The 17,930-nt window shown below is 37.2% G+C and overlaps 1 protein-coding gene across 4 annotated transcripts in view; it reads right to left on the reverse strand.

Annotated features, from left to right (window-relative positions):
• Window positions 1–17,006, reverse strand: part of eif4g1b (eukaryotic translation initiation factor 4 gamma, 1b) — an 82,538-nt gene extending 65,532 nt beyond the window's left edge. Inside the window, exons 1-5 of one of the 4 annotated variants that reach the window (XM_082179818.1) lie at window positions 16,842–17,006; window positions 2,752–2,878; window positions 1,898–1,975; window positions 1,379–1,411; window positions 137–157 (exon numbers count right to left, since the gene is read on the reverse strand). In XM_082179818.1, coding sequence (XP_082035944.1) covers window positions 137–157; window positions 1,379–1,411; window positions 1,898–1,975; window positions 2,752–2,832 — 213 coding nt within the window. In that variant the 5' untranslated portion in view covers window positions 2,833–2,878; window positions 16,842–17,006. Of the gene's footprint in view, window positions 1–136; window positions 158–1,378; window positions 1,412–1,897; window positions 1,976–2,751; window positions 2,879–15,404; window positions 15,810–16,841 lie in introns of those variants that run through there. The other 3 variants (XM_082179819.1, XM_082179820.1, XM_082179821.1) reach the window with 3 other exon arrangements.
• Window positions 17,007–17,930: the final 924 nt, after the last annotated feature.

A 17,930-nucleotide genomic window follows, 5' to 3' on the forward strand; every position in this document is an offset into this window, starting at 1 on the left:
CATCGATGATATAGTTGAATATGCCGTTTAATTTGGAAATGTCATATTACGAAATAAAATGTTTTTTTAACAACGTTTCACACTGAGTTTAAAGAAAGACTTTAGCAAAGGGGGGGAAAAAAAACGTAAGAATTACCTGCAGTGACCTGAATCCTCCCTTCAGCAGCACCAAACACACACACACACACACACAGCAGAAGAGCGAGAGAGAGAGAGAGAGAGAGAGATGAAGAGTGTGTGTTACCCACAGGCACAGAGAGTTAAAGGAACAGAGCAGCATGCAAACAAACTAAGCATTTTAGCACAGTTGAGACGACACAAGAGCCAGAAACACACTCTACACAGGAACACAAGCGGCACTAACGCAGACGCTCGCCAGCGATTCGCTCTTCAGTTTCTGTCATCGTAATAAACCCCGAAAGACTGAGAGTTTCCTTCAAATGTCTGTCATTAAACCAGATATGTTGTTAATCAGAAATCTAGATATAAATGTCAGGAGTTTAACTTACTTTTAACTACCTTGCTAAGGATAAGTTTTTCTGCTAAGATTCCTGTTTAAGATTTTTTTAAAGTTTCATTTAGTTTGAGCTGACGAACTAAAAGTACTAAAAATTAAATAAAAATGTATAAAAAAAACTAATAAAAATGACAAGTTTTAGTTTAAAACAAACTAAAATTAAAACTAATATTAATAAATATAAATAAAAAATAAAACTAGTCATTAAAAAACGAATAAAACTGACATAAATACACAACAAAATTACTAAAACTTAAACTGAAATTATAAAGAAAACAGAAAATATAAACAAATTAAAAACAACAAATACAAAACTTACAAATAAATAAAACCTACAGTTATGTAAAACAAATAAACATTACAAAAATGCACAACAAAATGACAAAAAAATTAACAAATGAAAACAAAATATAAAAATCAAAACTAATTCAAAATATTAATAAATACTAAAAGTTAATAATGAATAAAAACTAGTCATATAAAAAACAATAAATGACAAAAACACACACAAAAATTACCAAAACTTACACTAAAATGAGAAAAGAAAATATAAAAAAATCAAACACATTCTAAATATGAATAAATACTAAAACTTAATTTAATAACTACAGTCAAATAAAAAAGAAAACAAAAACAACAAAAGTACTAAAACTTACAGTAAAGGTAAAATGAAAACAGAAAATATCAAAATGAAAACTAATTCAAAACATTAATAATTTCAATAATACACTGAGAATCCCATGCAGAATTCATTCCATGTGACACTGACTGTTTCAGGTCTTGCTCAATGCGTTTGTGTGTGTGTGTGTGTGTGTGTGTGTGTGTGTGTGTGTGTGTGTGTGTGTGTGTTTGTGTTAGTACCTGTTGTGGTAAAGCTCTAGGACCTGAGGCAAACTAGAAAGAGAAAGCCACACATACAGGTCAAAGGTCAAGACACTGAAGCAACACCAGCCACAAACGCTCATTTTCCCAGAAGCACCTCAGTCGCACGAGTCTCACACACAGCGCGAGGTCAGGAGGATGCAGGGCTGAATGTGTGACATTAACTCGCTGATAATTCCTCTGGCTTGTTCAAACATGTCAGGTTGGACTTTTTTTCAACAATTATTTAGACAAAACTCCCATGAAAACTCGATTTATTTATAAAAGACAGTAGCAGTTCTGATAGTTAACTGAAAAACTAAAATACTAAAAACACTTCCTGTGGAGTGTTTATATGGCTAATATAATATAATTTTGGTCGACGAAGCCTCTTCTAGTCGACTAACGTTTTTACGACTATTAGGAGACTATATGGAGGACAATAATGTGGGGAATAAGACTTCCTGAAGCCCACCTGACCGGACCCACAGTGGATGGGGTGTATTTGGGGTGCCGTACCTGTCGGGGTTGGGCTGCAGGGTTCATCTGTGGCGGGGGGGTGCTGAACACAACCGGGGGAGGACCAGGATAACTGGGCTGAGGAGAGACACACACAAAACATTTAATCATGAGCAGGACTTGACTCTTACTTTCCACCCAAAGATGCTCCAAAGAGGAAACATTTAGGAGAGCATTAAAAACTTTAAAAAGGGATAGTTCAGCCAAAAATGAAAATTACCCCATTCATTTACTCACCCTCAAGCCATCCTAGGTGTGTATGAGTTTCTTCTTTCAGACTAATACAATCAGAATTATATTAAAAAATGTCCTGGCTCTTCCAAGCTTTATTAATGGGAGTGAACGGAGGATTAGATTTTTAAGCTCATAAAAGTGCATTTATCCATCATAAAAGTACTGGATGATGGATAGATGCACTTTTATGATGGATAGATGCACTTTTATGATGGATAGATGCACTTTTATCGTGGATAGATGCACTTTTATCGTGGATAGATGCACTTTTTTGGCCTTCAAAATCTCATCCTCCATTCACTGCCATTAATAAAGCTTGGAAGAGCCAGGACATTTTTTAATATAATTCTGATTGTATTAGTCTGAAAGAAGAAAGTCATACACACCTAGGATGGCTTGAGGGTGAGTAAATCATGGGTTAATTTTCATTTTTGCAATGAAAATTGTTTTGTTTTTTTACTTACAAGTAGACATTTACAAGCAAAATGATTTATTAGAATACATAAAGTACAGTAGATTTTTTAATTATTTATGCTTCAAATTATATTATTTATAGGCCTTGTGGTGCCCTGGACTGCAGTCTGAAACACCCTGAGAAAGATAAGAGTAGTGTGTTTTACCTGGGACAGGCCCGGTGAGGGAGCGGAGGGGTGAGGGGGGGCGGAGGGGGGTCCTGACAGAGGCTGAGGTGCCTTATTCATTTCACCCGGAGCATCTGCATGGAGACGCAGCACCTACTGACAAAACCTGGAAGAGAGAGAGAGAGAGAGAGAGATTCAAGTTATACAGGCTTTAAAGTCCCCCTGTAGTCAATCATTTTTATCCCTTAAAACTCATCTTTGATCACCAAAATGACAAGAAAAAAATGTCTTCATGCCTTAAAATATCTTGAATATTAGATATTCAACTCGACACCCTCGCCTCATTTAGTATGCACAGTTCTATGAATATGCAAATGAGCCCCGCCTCCACTCACTCACTCACTCAGAGATCCACTGTTTGACGATCACACGTTGATCTGATTGGTTACAAGGTAGTTTGTGACGTCAGAAACACCAGCGATTTCAAAGCGTGTTTTTGAGACTGTCTTTGGTTCACTGCAGTTTTAAGGAGAAAATACTCAGCAATGCTGTCGACTTATGAATTTACACATGGTTTGACTTAAAGCACATTAAAAACACCACATAGAGACAAAATTTGGGGTGGGGTTTGGGGAGTTAGTGCGCGGATGAGGAGGAGGGAGGGTCTAGCTAGAGTTAGTGCGCGGATGAGGAGGATGGAGGGTCTAGCTAGAGTTAGTGCGCGGATGAGGAGGAGGGAGGGTCTAGCTAGAGTTAGTGCGCGGATGAGGAGGAGGGAGGGTCTAACTAGAGTTAGTGCACGGATGAGGAGGATGGAGGGTCTAGCTAGAGTTAGTGCGCGGATGAGGAGGAGGGAGGGTCTAGCTAGAGTTAGTGCGCGGATGAGGAGGATGGAGGGTCTAGCTAGAGTTAGTGCACGGATGAGGAGGATGGAGGGTCTAGCTAGAGTTAGTGCGCGGATGAGGAGGATGGAGGGTCTAACTAGAGTTAGTGCGCGGATGAGGAGGATGGAGGGTCTAACTAGAGTTAGTGCGCGGATGAGGAGGAGGGAGGGTCTAGCTAGCCTCCGTTTCGTTTGACAATACTTTAAACGTCAACAAGAAGTGGCGTCACCCAACATCACTTAGAGCAGGGGTTTTCAAACTTTTTGTGTGTGTGGAAAACTATTTGTAATCAAGAATTTTCGCGGACCACCTCATAATACACATAATAAAATATGTCTACACAGTAGGGCTGTCACTTTTGTGAAAAAATTCTGTTTGATTTTTGAGACATAAGTGTTCATTGAATCGACTGTAAAATCGATTTTCCATGTCTAAAGACGTTTCCATTTTAAACGCCAAATACAGGCAAATCCACGGACAACTAACAGGCATTAGGACGAAGAACGTTAAGAGGGCGCTTGACACGCACAAGTCAGCAATATTTCTGATGATTTATTGGCATGAAGTTTCGTGCACAATGACAAACAGGAGTGCAACATTCTCGAAAAACAGTAAGCAGAGTGGACTGCCATAACATCAATGAACAACATCACTGCAGGATTCAACATGGCTGTGTTTACCATTAGAAATGTCAAACAAATTTCAGCTACGTAGGCGATTGTAGACCGTAGCCTGAATCTGTCTCTGTATGCATGAGACTGTCTGAATACCGGCAGAATTCACAGTTTTGTAGTAAAAAGACACATTATGCAGAAGTATAATTTGCTGTTATGCGTGTTTGTCAGAGCCTGCAGTCGCTGTGTGACGGGTGTATCGTGACGAGCTGGACACGCTCCGAGAAAAGACCGATAAAATCGATTCCCTATTTTCGTTTTCGAAACTTGCGTTGGTTGGTCCGATCGATTGTGCAATCGATTTCCGAACGTAAAGTGACAGCCCTCCTACACACAGTCCTACCTGACTTAATCCGCACCTCTAAATAGGCTAGCACTAAAACTATAACTGGTCATCACATCAGTACAACAGGCTTGTTAAAAGAAAGTTTACTGCACACAATGGCTGCCACATATTTTATTTATTTATTTACTCAAGCGCCCGATGGCATAATCAGGTTTCATTTGAACAACAGGCTTATTTCCATAGCAATGGAGCATGAAATCAATACAGTAATAATAAGAACACTTGGATATAGTCAACATTTCAAAACCTTTGGCGATTTTAGGGGATTATTATGAGCGCCACTAGACTATTTTAGTAATCACACAATAACTTGACAATTTAATTACAATTTTATATCAATATAGGCCTACATATTCTTTTTACTTTTTTTTTTTTTATGGGAATTTCCTGGTAAAATGAAGGTAAAAAAAATATTATTTTATTAGTGCTGGGCAAAGATTAATCGCGATTAATCGCATCCAAAATAAAAGTTTGTGTTTGCATAATATATGTGTACAATTATTTTGTATAAATAAACACACACATATGCATGTATTTATTTAAGAAATATTTGCATGTATATACTGTGTATTTACATATACAAAATAATTATACACAGTACACACACATATATTATGCAAACACAAACTTTTATTTTGGATGCGATTAATCTTTGCCCAGCACTATATTTTATATTGCCTTTCCACGGACCACCTGCAGTACCCTCACGGACCACTAGTGGTCCGCAGACCACAGTTTGGGAATGGCCGACTTAGAGCACCTTTAATTATGGCTTCAATTCAATTGTCTGATTGAAAATGATTAATGCACGTTTCAAAAGTTCTTGAAGCGCATGTACACAACAGGTTCAGCGGACGTTACAGTTGAAGTGTGTGGTTTTTACACGTGATTTCGGTTACACTTTATTTTAAGTACTGAGTAATATTAATTAACAGCATGTACTTACTATAGGGTTAGGGTGGGGTTAGGGTTTAGTTGAGGGTTAGTTGTATTTAATTATGCATAATTTACTGTTATTACTATGGTAAGTACATGTAACATGTAACAAGGACACTGTAAAAAAGTGTTACCCTGATTTCTCGCATCACACTGGCTCTTCCAACACGGTGAGTTTGGTGCGGGATTATCCAATTAACGGCTGATGGGAAAAGTGTTCGGAAAGCCGGATTGAAACTATTTATTCATTACTGTTGCGGTTCTGCTGCCAGTGGCGCAGTAATAACACACTTCACCTTTACCACAGGAGATCCAGACCTGAACACCGCAGTAGTGGTGCAACGGATCATCATTGATCCGTGATCCGTTCGGATCAATATCTTCGGTTCGGCACTCACGTGATCCGCGGATTGATTGATGAAAAAAAAGTTGTGCGCATGTTCAGTCCACACATAGCGTGGTCATGGCGAGCGTTATGAACCGCAGAGAGCGTGACGCCGGTGACGCCTCATTCGCGCCGCAAAACCTCCAGACGTGCGTAAACGCGTCTTTACATTGACTTCACATTGAAATCACTCGCGCCAGACGCTCTATTCGCGTTTGGTGTGAACGCTGCATGGGTGACGGCGAGAGAGAGAGAGAGAAAGAGTGCCTGCGAGTGCGAGCGAGCAAGGTAATACGTTGTCAAATATGTTTAAACTTAAATGAACTACACAAGTAGTTATGTCTCTTTGTATTAATTTGTCCTGTTATTGACATAGGCCTAATGCGCGTCATTGACAAAATGCGCAACCAGATGTTCGAATAATTCGAATATGTGTTTTTTAGAGGGAATATTCGAACGTCATTTTTGAGCAATTTTGACAGCCCTATATGACAGTGGAAACACATAAAGCATTGGTCCATGTTTAAAGGAAGGAGATGCCTTTTTATGTTGCACTTTAAGTTGTTTTTCATTAATTATGTTAAAAAGAAGATATTATGCCTTGTGCACTTTAAGTTGATTTTATATATTTTAATTTAACAATTTAAAAGTGTTAATAAAAAAATAAAATAAAATTTTGCTGATCCGAAAAATTATCCGATCCGTGACTCTGATCCGAGAAACGATCCGAACCGTGAGTTTTTTGATCCGTTGCACCCCTACACCGCAGTAAAGAGTAAAAATAACACCTGCGCATCTTCAAACACCGCATGGTCTCTCAGGAGACAAACACACACACTCCTGCTCGATGACACACACACATCAGAAGTCCCTTAAAACAGGCCTCTTGACTATAAAACCCTTGAAATGGCAGAAAATCACACATTTCATCTTTAAAAGTTTTGTAAATTTTTTTTATTTTTTTTGTCATATTGGGCTGAACAATTTGGGAAGAAAAATCTATATGCGATTTTTTTTACAAGTGCAATTTAAATCGCTTATTTTTTTTAAAGAGCTTTTGCTGTACTTGTTTATAGGGCTTTGCAATCTGGCTAATTATTATAAGAGAAACTACATTTCCGATAGCAATTATTGGCGGCGCATCCCTATATTTATTTCGATTTTTATGATCATTAAATTAGAAGTTACATTTCTTAAACAAAATAAGAAATATATTACTCTGTGAATATTACTGTTGTACTGTGAAATAACAATTGAGAACAAGAGTGTACATTTGTTAATTTAAATACCATTATTTATGTCTTAAAGTTGCAGTGTGTGATTTTAGCGGCATCTAGTGGTGAGGTTGTGAACTGCACCCAACAGAAGTTAAGGTGGCCAACAGGAAGTGATGTCGTCGTCTGAGACAGCAGAGAGTAGCCAGTTCAGCAATGAGCTTTCTTTACAAAGATAAATTAAGAAATTAGGTTTACTGAATTATGCAGTAAAACGAGATGTTATAGCGAATTTTATTGTAACTTGTTCATCATTGTGTCAGTGTTTTATTCGCTGACTTTAGCTTCTTTACACGAAGAACAACACAGTGACGAAACGCGTGTGTCCGTTCAGGGCTACTGTAGAAACATGTGGATGTAAGGAGACCCGCGGTGTGTGTAGAGAGAAATGCTCATTCTAAGGTGATAAAAACATAAGTAAGGTCTTTATACACCACTGAGAACATACTTATGAATATGATATTGAATTTCTGTCAACAGATCCTCCTAAATATTACACAATGCACCTTTAAAATCTTCATTTTCAAAAGTTAAACCAATCAAGTTTTTCTTTTAAAGGAAAACTAACATGTAGTGAAATATAATAAGCATTAATTATTTGGTGCTTCTTCAAATCTAGTTTTTAGGATTGGTAAAGTACTTGTGAACGTCATCTGTAGCTCGATCAGGTCCTGGTGACCCGTGAACGAAGACTTGTGTTTTATGACGACTGATCTTCAGTTACTGCAGCACACATTTATTATTTGGCTTTGTGCATTTGACGTGTGGCTGCTTTTGTGAATGAATCAGGACTGCGGCAAGAGACGAGCTGAAGACTCAACTAGTTTATGAGGAGGGGTTACAGGCGACGCAGCTATCTTTACAAGAGCCAAATATAGAGAGGCAAACCTGCACAACTCTCTCAAACACACACACACACACACACACACACACACACAGAGAGTACAGTACAAACCTGACGCTTCTCTCTCTCTCTCTCTCACACTCACACACACACACACACACACACACACACACACACACACACACACACACACACACACACAGAGTACAGTACAAACCTGACACTTCTCTCACACACACACACACACACACACACGCACAGATATGGAGTTCAGCAGAGACATTATATAACGCTTAAATACACCTGGCGTAAAAGCCGAGTTCAAAAGGTTTTGAGGCCAGAAATCAAAGGGAAGAAAATTAAAATGACTAGGCATACATTCTGACTTCATGTTTCTGAAATTAAATAATTTCCATCTAGGAAATGATCATCATTTACAATGATTCAATGCATTTCTTTATAAGTTAAATCCCTATCTGTACGATACTCAGTAGTAGTGGTCGACCGATATATCGCCATGGCCGATATATCGCACTTTTAAAATATCGGCCGATACGTTTTTCTGATTGGCCGATGTGTTGGAAGCGGGACTTTTATGTTGACGGCGCTCCAGACTTTTATGTTGACGGCGGCGCTGAGAACACCAGCGCCTGATCATACAGCGCTCACTCACATTCTCCGTCTTCATTAGTTTACGATCTCTGTCAGTCATATCTAATACTTTGTTAGACAGAACTGGTAAACAAAGAAAGTAAATGGTATGCGAAAAAGTAAAGTGTTGCTTTTATATTATTTGTTACAGAAAAGGCAAACAATCAGGCTAAAATACTTTATCATTTACCGTCAACATTCAGCAAATGCGCATCTACATCATTTAAACAAATCTCTGAATATCTAATAAACATTTAATTTCACAGACCTTGCAGATTTAATGTAATCCAGCTGTGATATCTTGTGAAGTGTGCGTTTGTATCCTGATAAACGTGTTAGTGCGAGTGACGGTCGGTCCGTGCGAAGTAATAGGATTGCAGATTCAAGAAGTTGCCATGTAAAGTATAAGCATGCTTATTTGAAAGATTTTTTTTCTAATTTATTTAAAATTGATAAAATATTGATTAAAATAAATAAAGTATATAATAAAAATATCGGCTTTATATCGGCCATCGGCCATCCTGCTCTGTAAGATATCGGCATCAGCCATCAAAAAAACAATATCGGTCGACCACTACTCGGTATGGGTGTAACGGTTCGGGCCACTTTTAATGTCACAAAAGTTAAAATAGTATTTGCATGTGTTTTTAAGACGATGCGAAAGAGAATTGAGTACTTGAAAGGATCCTAGCAAACATAGTGGGTTATGCCTAGTGAACGTGAACAGTCGAGAGAGACGACACGTGTGTATCAGTATATTAGATCAGTGCATTCAGTTTTAAAGTGACAGAAGCCTAATATTCCTGCCGTCCGTGTTTTTAACGTTGATCGAACAACAAAAGACAAGGAAATCTCTCACTGCTCTTGACTGAATAACTTTAGTAACTTTAATAAAGATTAATTTTTAAATTATACAGTGAAGACTACATGCAGTGTTATTTTACATTCGATTACTTTTTAAAAATGTCTCTACCTGAAAACCACTGTTTATTTCATTTGTATCGTTGCTCTATTGTATTTTTGTACGATTGCTTGAAGTTTGATTGTGTTCTTAGTTACTTTATTTTTGTTTGACAAAGTCCTTTAGCGAGCCGTAGCGAAACAGCGACTCTAAAACCCTGAGTAATTTGAATCGTTTAATATTAATATTCAGTGAATGCTATTGTATAGAAAGTAAGCAGTTGCTCTTTTCAGTAATTGTCAGTATTTGCGATATATCACGAATCTCGGCTATATTGTTCGCGACTGCAGTTGCTGAATATAAAAGAAAAATATTTACATAATTTGGAATTGTTATAATTAATATTGGGAATTTCACTGTTTTCGCATTTGAGAGAAGCTTTTTAAGGTTTTACCAGTTTTCATAATGTACAGAGATCAGGTAAAAAAAAATGAACCTAACCGTTTTCTTAATTTGCGATTACCGGTATACCTTTTTGAGCAAATGAATCGTAATTATTAATTTAATTATTATCTTGGAAGTCCTTGTTCCTGGTGTTGTCATTAAAGTCGTTTTTTCCTCTCTATTGTGCTATATCCGAGTGAAACACTTCTGGAACAAGAACAAATGTGGGCGAAGCTTGATTTTTGTCTTTGAGGAACTGATTGGATGGTTGAGGTTTGCTATTGGTGGATCTCATGTGAGTGACAGGTTGCCCCGCCCTCGTCAGCAGAGGAGAGAAGAGATGCTGCAAGAGGAAGATACTCTGATTCAAGATTACCAGAAACATGATTTTAAAGGGGTGGTATAATGTCCTTTTCACAAGATGTAAAATAAGTCTCTGATGTCCCCAGAGTGTGTGTGTGAAGTTTTAGCTCAAAATACCCCACAGATATTGTTATATAACATGTTAAAGTTGTCACTTTTTGAGGGTGAGCAAAAACGCACCGTATTTGTGTGTCCCTTTAAATGCAAATGAGCTGCTGCTCCCGGCACAGGGGGCGGAGCTTCAAGAACTTGTGTCCTTTTACCTCACACACACACTGAACATTTCAAAAACGTTTAGCATTTTATGTTCAAACCGGATTCAGACAATGATGGAGAGACTCAAGAAGAAGTGACAACATGTAGAAGCAACAGGACATTTCTGAATGGTTAGTTGATGAGTTTATGAAGCTGATGTGTAGTCATCTTCTAGTTATTGATTAGCATATTCTGTCTTGATAATCTATAAATCGTGTTCTAGGGGCGGGGTTTATGTAAATTCTAGGGTTGGTGATGTCACTAACCCGGGAGGAATGTGGTGTAGTCTCTACCAGCCGTTTGTTGTAGTCCTTAAAAAGTGATTTCTTTAAAAGCAAATATCTCCCTTTGCTCTGAACTTTGAGCGTTGTAACTTTGCAGATGTTGTTTATGCTCAAACAGCAACACTACACACTAACTAAAGTTAGACAAGTGAAATCATAATCAACCACCCCTTAAAAAAAAACGAATGACCTAGACAAATGAATACTTGTTTATAATAAACAATGCAATACTGCATAAAAAATAAGAATTTTACAAGGGCATGAAGTATGTTTCTCCATTGATGGTCATTCAAATTTATTTTTTAACAAGCAATGGAATAAAAGAAAACCCAAATATTTCATTATATTACATCGAGCTTTTTCTCATTTTCCACTGTTTGCATCGTGACGTCACAGTTTAAGATGGCGTGGCATTCGTGTTTTGATTGGCTCAAACACCTGAGCATCAGATCTGAGCGCACACATGCAGTATTTCCACTATTATAACATCTATCACAAGCGATCCTCCTCTTGACCACATCAAACAACATTAAACCCCAGTGACAGAAGCATTAATGAAACACACATGGGTTACACTTTATTTAAGGTGTCATTGTTACAGTGTAATTATATATTTAAGTACTGAGTAATATTAATGAACTACATGTACTTACTATAGGGTTAGGGTAGGATTAGGATTAGTTGCATGTAATTTATGCATAATTAACTATGGTTATTACTATGGTAAGTACATGTAACACATGTAACAAGGACACTGTAAAATAAAGTGTTACCAAACATTTTCTCAAGCGCTGAAACTCCCACAAACACACTCTTTGTCTGTCCTTTGAGAGTTTGAAGACGAGACTCATACGAGACCTTTGGAGTGTGTTGCTATTGGATACACTGCAGTGTGAGACGGCTTCAGTGATGCGACAGTCATGCACGAGTGACTAACGCTTCACACACTCTATCCGTCACTGTAAAGATCCACGGCTCTTTCACCATGAACTTTGACCCAGAGGCTCGACGCAGGGCCAGTTCCAGAGAAATCCAACATCACGTCACATAAATCAGAAGACAGGAGCTCATTCTTAAAGGAGAAACTACACACTCGAGCTGATAATAAGAGCACACATGGCCTGGTATCGGTCTCAGTGACGTCTTTCAAACACACGTGACGTCATTAAAATATCATTTAAATGCAATAAACTCATACTTTAAGTAGAAACACACATGATTAATTGAGAGAGAAATGCTTACTGTAAAGTACAATACAGTACAAAGATTCGTTCAAAAACGCTGATTCATCCAGTAAAGACACGAGTCATTGGATCCAGGACATTAAACCTTGTCAAGTAAAGCGGTCATTCACTTGTCCGAGTAATAAAGTAATAAAAAGTTTTTTTTTTATAGTTTTTTTTTAATATAATTTATTCTGAAGCAATATTCTTATTAGTGTTCAATCAGCTTGGCCATTTAAATTTGCATATTTGTTGTGAACTTGTGATATTTAACCAGAGGACATTTTTTTTACATTTGAAATGGTATTTTTTATTTGAATTTTATTTGAATATTTTTTTTATTTGAATTCCTTTTTTTTTCTAATCATATTAAATTAATGCTTCATATTTGATTTCAAATTCTTAAATTTGATAAAATAAAATAAAAATGCAATTAGAATAATATAACACTAAAGGGGTTTTACCAATCAAATTAAATCAGCTAAACTGAAAAATTTCAACTGCATAAAATAATGTTGTGTTTTAAATGTTTTTTGAATATACAAAGAAATATTGAAGAAGAAAAAAAAGATACTTTTAAACATGAAACTAAACCAACAGTAAGTCTTAATGAGTGAGTCATTGAGTGAGTCATTGAGTGAGTCAATTCGTTTAAATGACCGATTCATTCAAGAATGAGGCAGTTGTTTATGGATGTGTTTAATTGAATCTTTGACTCGCTTGTTTGGAACGATTTTCGCTGCTGAAACAGAACAAAAACAGTCAATATTGTGTCTAAAATATAAGTGACTTAATATTAACTACTTGTTTGTTGAAGTTTCATGAAATCAGCGTCACGTTTTCAACTGTGACGGTATTCAGGAAAACAGCACTCTTGGTCGTGTGATGTTGCGTAACTATATCACATGCAGTGTTGTGTGTAACGCGTTACAAAGTAACGCGTTACAGTAACGTAACTACTTTTTTGGGTAAAAAGTAGTGTAACGCGTTACTACAAAAAATTTGGTAACTAAACGTAGTTCCTTTTTCAATTCGGCGCAACGTTACTTTTCCCATGGATATATTTGACAGCGACACTGCCTCAGCTGCGCGCTTGAGAGAAGAGAACTGTTGAGAACTGAAGAAAACGATTTAGTTTCATATTTATGTTTAAATAAAATAAATAAATAAATAATTTAATCTATGTTGATGATATGAAAAGTGAAAAGCGTGAGTAAGATCATAATTTTGTGCAATATATCGGGAGATAGGCTAAATGGATGGGCAGACATGATTTAGACCACTTTATTAAGTTTGTTTTTGTAGAAAGACTTTCTTTAAAACGAATTTCGTTTTGTATTAATTGTATCTTAATTTTAATCAATGTTTTACCAACCAATTAATTGCCTTAATTTAATAAATAAGTAAATATGGCATGCAAAATAATCATGACGGCACCAGCGCGTGAACTGGAGCTCCTCTCCATACTGTAAATGAACCGAAACTCATAAGCTACTTGTCTCACAGACCTGAGAAATATATAGAAAGCTTGAATATGTGTACTTTTAAACAAAATATTTTTTTCTCTCTCAAAATCTCTTTTTTTTCTCCTACTCCCTTGATAGAGTGAGTCGTATGTCTGAAAACTAAGCTTATGTCTTCTATATCATTTTGTCCTATGTTATCAAGACGCGATTCGCACCGGTGTTAGAGAGCAGGGAAGCTTTATTGGCTGTTGCCGAAATTTAAAGTTCGGTGGATAGGGGAAGCGGAGCGGAGAGAAGTGGCGCGAGCACGCGGCTCATCGCGGAGTGTCGCACTCTACCCCATGATGCAGAGCCGGCTGAGAATAAAAGTTGCCGCACACAGCAGCGCCAATGAGAAGGACTTTTTTTCTTTTGAAATTGATACTATTTTTTATAATAAAGAGCACAAAATAATTACCTGTTATGTCCTCCATTGTATAACTTTATGTCTACATATTTAGGAACAGATATTGGGTTCTGCCCAAAGTCAAGCAACATAAAAGTAACGTAAAAGTAACGAGTAACGTAAAAAGTTACTTTCCAAACGGGGTAACTAAGTAAAGTAACGGATTACTTTTTTAAAAAGTAACGAGTAACGAGCAAACACTACTTTTTAAAAGTAACTTCCCCAACACTGATCACATGTTATGCATGTTGTTAACTGAGTTTATTTGTTTGTTGCGCTCATTTGTTTTCGATTTCTCCTCGAGAGTCTGCGTATCAGTACATTATACATTATTATCCACTCGATGACCACTTACACTAAATGTAAAGCCCTGAAATCATTCATTAAAACCGATATTTTTAAATAATAGGCTACATTCAAATTAATGAAACATTTTAAACAGATTGCAGCAATTAACAGTAGTTATCTAGTATCTTATCTACTACAAACTCTAGTAAATGAATAGACTAAATACCATGGTACTTTAAATACAAACCATGTAACTTCATATATAATGGTGCTTATATACCTTACAACACAATACCAAAAACTAACATGGCTTTATGCACTTTGTACCATATTTCTTGGCATACCATGGTACTACCATGCAAGTATCTTCTAATTACAATGATACGTACATTTCATTACCATGGTACTGCCACTGTACTTGCATCACTTTATTTTAGCTAGTTACATGTCCAAAATACAAGAAAACACCATGTTCCTTTAATATATACCATACAATGATTAACAAATTAAAGGATTACTGAAAATACTGTGGCAGTACTATAGTAAAGTGAAGGTACTTTAATGCAATGGTACTGGAATTCTCTCACCATGGTATTTACATGGTACTCTCAGAAAAACATGGTGCCTGTCCAAAAGCATTTTTATATTAGAAAAGCATCAACCAAAAACCCAAATATATCATGGATAACCATAATCATGACGTATAGCCTCTCTCATTGAATGTCAAATAACTGCCATGATCCAAAACACACTGCTTTATCAGGGAACATGTTGAAACATGGTCATAACACGCTTTAATGAAATCCAAGCAGTTCACAAGACACCTGTCAGCACACACACACACACACACACACACACACACACACAGACAGACGTATTGATCACTTCTCAGGGCCAGATTGAGTAACTTACTGCGTAGTTACGCATGTAACGCACAAACACATCAGCTGAACACACACACACACATACACATGCGCGCGCATTCATATAAAATCGCTCATTTGACACAAACAGACCACGGTTCTTTACCGTTTCTCTTTCTCTCTCTCTCTCGGTGTGATTCACTGTCCGGTAACGCGAGACATGCAGCGCGTCGCCATGTTCGCTCACGCGTGCGCGTGCGCCTGCCGGAACAAAGCATGTGGGTCGCTCGCGCATGCGCAGTCAGGCGCTCCAGTACCGGCGTATCATCATGATTCAACACTTAACTGCCACAACAACTTTAATTACAGATTCTGGTCAATTGGGCTCAATTAGCCCATACACTAATGACACAACTAAACACTTTATATTAATACATTAACACACGCGACCAATGTCGTTGCGTAATCTCATGAATAATTACGTGAATTCGCGTAATTATGCATAATTATGGGCGTGGCTCAAACACCTTTGACATGGCGATGTTAACGAATCATTAATAAGTGCCTCGTTTTATATTTTAGTTGTTGTTGTTATTCTTTGTTTTATACATTCTGAACTGTATTTACAATGCCTTGTATTTGTCTGTAATTGAACAAAAATATATATAATAATGATTAAAAAAATATTTAATCAATGCCAGATGAAAAAACAGGGAATAATAATAATAATAGTTATATATATATATCGTTTCTTTTGATGTTGTGGGGTCAGACACCCCAAAAACAAAACAAATGTTTAAAATATTTACACAATCACACTTCAGACATCACGTGGATTTCATGATGACATATTTCATCATTACTGCAGTGTTTAGGTTACTGACAAACAAACATAGCCTCACATTCGGACAGTTAGTCTAATCTGTAAATGTAGGTTAGTGAAATATTAATCTGTGTTCCAGAACAGGAGCAGAGATGATCAACCGAGTTGTGTCATTGTTTAATGCCAGAAGAAATCTAATGCCCAAAGACTATTGACACCTGACTTTTCATTTAGGAAACATGATGCTTGTCTGTGCAAAAGCCAGTTTGCATATTTAAATGTGGTGTCTAAGCTGTTTTAAATGATTGTCTGTATGTTGCTATGCAGATGCACGAGTGTTTGAGCAGACACACCTATAAAATGAAAACCAAAACTGATAAAAATCAGTTCACCGGTGACGATCTGCAGCTAATAGCTTGTTTTGATGACATGCCTCTGTTTATAATCTCTGCACATTTCTGATCATATGACTAAAGCAAATTAATTGGCAGAAAGCATTCACTGCAGATGGAAACATTCACAATATGGTGTAAAACCACAAACCCACCATGCGATTGATATCATGTACACACAATTACAATACAGTGAGAACCAGGGTGATTATATCAACTAAAACTGATGTTAAAAAATACAAAATTGTCCTGATTTAAATTATTTAAATAATAATTGATCATGGTATTTTCAGTGAATTTTACAGTACTGGTGTCACACACACTCACGCACACGCACGCGCACGCACGCGTCAACGCCGGTAAGGACTCGCGTGCGCCTGTTTCTTACCTGACAGGAGTTTATCGTGTATCTTCGGTACCGGTCCGGTTCTGTATCGGATCAGTTGAGTGATACCAAACCGAAAAAAAAGCCAGAAAGAGAGACAGACCCGTCTGGACCGGACGGAACCTTTTCCGGCGGAAACCGGCGACTCGGGAACTTCCGGATCGGTGACAATAGGGAATCCCGACCACGTGACAGAGTTTTAGGTGTCGTGAATGGACCGAAACAAATAAGTTGGCTCGTTAATATTCATGACCTCGGCTTTCGCCGCAGGATTCCAGCAGAAAGTTCACTTTGCAACGTCAGCATGGCCTCATTCATATTTATGAGCATTTGCCATAGTAGGATTCGTGAACGCTGATTGGTCGAGGCTTACAGAGGCGTGGCCTTTTAGTACAGCGCCCCCTGGTGACCGAAAAAAATTCACATTAACTCATTCTGACCGATTCTGACTAGTAGCATTGTGAGAAAATGCTGCTATATTGGTTTATTATTAAAAATGGGTTAGCAATGACATCTGAAAATATTGTTTTAGTAGATGTGTGATTGTGCTGAAATGTTTCAACAGGTCTGTATGAAACAAACACACTACAAATTTCACTATTGCCAGATACCGGCTCATACATATGAATTAGCTATGGTGTACTTAAAGGTCTTCACTGTTTTTTTTTTTTCATGTGAGCCACATTGATAGGACAAAATCAGTAGGAGAGCTAATTTAACTGCGAAGTATCAAAAGTTACCATGTCTGCTTATCAATCTGTCATCCCTGAACATACAATATGCATTGCAGTAAATACAAAAGGGCGGGGAAAAAAACAATCTTCATGATTTACCAGTCAAATTTGTAACCGAAACAAGATTTCTCTTAATGCCAAAAAAAAGCAGGATTTCCAGAATATATATTCATCCCAGAATATATTTAATGACCATTTTATTAAGTTTTTTTTTTTTCTACATTAGCCCATCATGTCTCTAACCATCCCAATTGATGAATCTGAATGTATTGTAGTTTGTATGAACACTAAACACGTGATGGGGTTGATGTGTGCGTTCAAATTGGAATACATTTTTTGACATGCCGCACTATTATTA

The sequence above is a fragment of the Leuciscus leuciscus genome, assembly GCF_965113295.1.
Source record: "Leuciscus leuciscus genome assembly, chromosome: 9".
Taxonomy (NCBI): domain Eukaryota; kingdom Metazoa; phylum Chordata; class Actinopteri; order Cypriniformes; family Leuciscidae; genus Leuciscus; species Leuciscus leuciscus.